The sequence below is a fragment of the Trypanosoma grayi genome (genome assembly GCF_000691245.1).
Source record: "Trypanosoma grayi strain ANR4 Tgr_1689_V1, whole genome shotgun sequence".
Lineage (NCBI taxonomy): Eukaryota > Euglenozoa > Kinetoplastea > Trypanosomatida > Trypanosomatidae > Trypanosoma > Trypanosoma grayi.
The window spans coordinates 1-2,408 of NW_008827307.1; the positions used below are offsets into that span (position 1 = coordinate 1).

The 2,408-nt window shown below is 57.9% G+C and overlaps 1 protein-coding gene across 1 annotated transcript; it reads left to right on the top strand.

Annotated features, from left to right (window-relative positions):
- Nucleotides 1-510: 510 nt before the first annotated feature.
- DQ04_16891000 (hypothetical protein) lies at nt 511-1,737 on the top strand (the record flags this gene model as incomplete). The annotated part of the gene is made up of 1 exon (XM_009317522.1): nt 511-1,737. One exon carries the CDS (start codon nt 511-513, stop codon nt 1,735-1,737), a length of 1,227 nt encoding a protein of 408 aa, XP_009315797.1.
- Between the last annotated feature and the right edge of the window lie 671 nt (nt 1,738-2,408).

A 2,408-nucleotide genomic window follows, 5' to 3' on the forward strand; every position in this document is an offset into this window, starting at 1 on the left:
CTGCGGCTGCGCTCAACATCAACAACAACGCTGACGGTGGCAGCAACACTTCGTGGGTGCGTGTGCCAGTGATACTGCTGCTTCTGGCCTGTTTATCTGTGTGGTAAGAAGTCTGTGTTTGTGTTCATGGGGCGACGATACTTCCACCGTAATAATTGCGTTGAGTCCCGAGGGCTGCGTTCTTCATTATAAAGATTCTTTTTGTTTTCATTTCATTGCTGCCCCGTTGTGGGCTGGGCGCTGTTTAATTCACCCGCGACTGCACTCACTTGTGCTGTGTGTGTGCTGTCCGGGAGGCGTCTGTGTGTTTCTTCTCTGGGTGTGTTGGGGCTTTGCTTGCTGCTGGGCGTTGTGTGCGGCCTGCCCTCTAACTGATATCACCTGTTGGGTGGTTCACTGTGCAGCGGTGCACTGTGTTGGTGCCGTGTCCCTCTCGCTCTGTGTATGTGTGCCACCTGCTGTGCTCCTCCTCTCCCCCGCAGACACAGGTGGTCCCAGACCATTCTGAATATGTTGCCGTACCACATGTTTTGTGTGATTGCCGTTGCGCTGTGCTGCTGCACCTCTCTGTGCGTGGCTGCTGCTGCTGAGGCTTCCTCTGTGCCACCCACTGTTGGTACGGGGACCCCGGCGGAGGTGTCCGCGCAGGGGGCGGACCTCACGGCGAGGACGGAGGCATTTGTGGCCGCGAACAACACAATGGCGGCAGCGATTTCTGCGGAGGAGGCACTGGAGAGCGTGAAGGCCGCAGTGGAGGAAGCCAAGAAGGCAGTGGCGGCAGTGATGGCGACCGAAAGCACTGGCAATGCAGTGGAACTGGTGCGTGTATTGCATGAAACACTGAAGAAGAAATTGCTGCCTCGCAATAGGACTGATGGAACAAATCAAGACCCCACTCTCGCAGAAATTAAGGATGCTGCGGCAAGGAAACTTGTTACAGATGCAAAGAACAACGCTGCGGGTGCGGCATCGTCTCTGAAGACCATGTCGGATAAAATATCCGCTGCAGTGAAGAGTGCAGATGTGCCAGTGGAGCAGGCGAGTACAGCGGTGAAGAAAGTCAGCGAGGCCCTGAAGAACGCGGGAGCAGGAGGGAAGGTGTTGGATGCCGTTCAGAAAGTCAGTGAAATTGTGACGAGTGGGAGCACGGCGGCGGTGCAGTCACAGACGACCTTGAACAGAGTTGCAGACGCAATGAAACGCATGTCTGGCTCTCTGGGCAGTTTATTGAGTCTTGCGGAGGATACCTTGACGTTGGCAGAAGGAGGGAGCGCTACAGATAACACGGATGCTGAAAACACAAAGTTTACAAACTTAACGAAGACGGCGAAGACAGTTTTGGGTGACTTTGATGCAGTTATGTCGGAAGCCGTAAGCGCCGCGGATGCCGCTACCGCCGTAGTAACTGCGGCTGTTGCAGTATTGAGGGACGCGACGGGTGCAGCGCCGGACGCTGCGGCTGCGGTGGAGGCGGCCGATGCGACGAGGGCGGCGACTCAGGAGGCGTTGACGCAACTGAAGAAGAAGTTGGGGATCAGCGGGCAGGAGACTCTCGCCAGAACGCCGCAGCGGGAGCACGAGGATGCTCCTGCCGTTGACGGCTCCCACGGGTCACACACTTCTCCGCCAGACACCACGGACCCCGCACTTCTGGTGCCCAACGCTGACGGTGGCAGCAGCACTGCGTGGGTGCGTGCCCCAATACTGCTGCTGCTGGCCTGCGTGGCCGTGTGGTAAGACGTCTGTGTGTGTGTGCGTGCAGGGGGCGACGATGGGCTCGTAATAATTGCGTTGAGTCCCGAGGGCTGGGTTCTTCATTATAAAGATTCTTTTGTTTTCATTTCATTGCTGCCCCGTTGTGGGCTGGGCGCTGTTTAATTCACCCGCGACTGTACTCACTTGTGCTGTGTGTGTTGTCCGGGAGGCGTCTGCTTGTTTCTTCTCTGGGTGTGTTGGGGCTTTGCTTGCTGCTGGGCATTGTGTGCGGCCTGCCCTCTAACTGATGTCACTTGTTTGAAGGGTCCTGCTCCTGAGTGTATTGCAACCGTGTGGTGCACTGTAACACTCGCTCTGTGTTTTTGCTCTTTGTTTTTTTGTGGGCGTATGCCTGTGTCCCCTCTCTGTGGGGGTGGGCACTGACGGCTCCTGCCACAAGAGGAATAAGAGTGATGGTGAGGGTGTCAGCGTCGCTGCGGGGTTGTGCCTGCTGCTGACCCGCCTGCGGGGTTAGTGGCCACCAGCGAAGGGGATTGATACCGTGCGGTGGACGGGTGTGTGTGGCCTGGCGAGGCGCTGGGGTGTGAGTACGCGTGTGTGTGTATGTGTGTGCCTGCCCAGCGGGTCAGTCCGGGTGTGTGGGGCGTGGGGGCGGCGGTGCCCGACGCGGCGCAGTGTGTGGCCAACGGGGC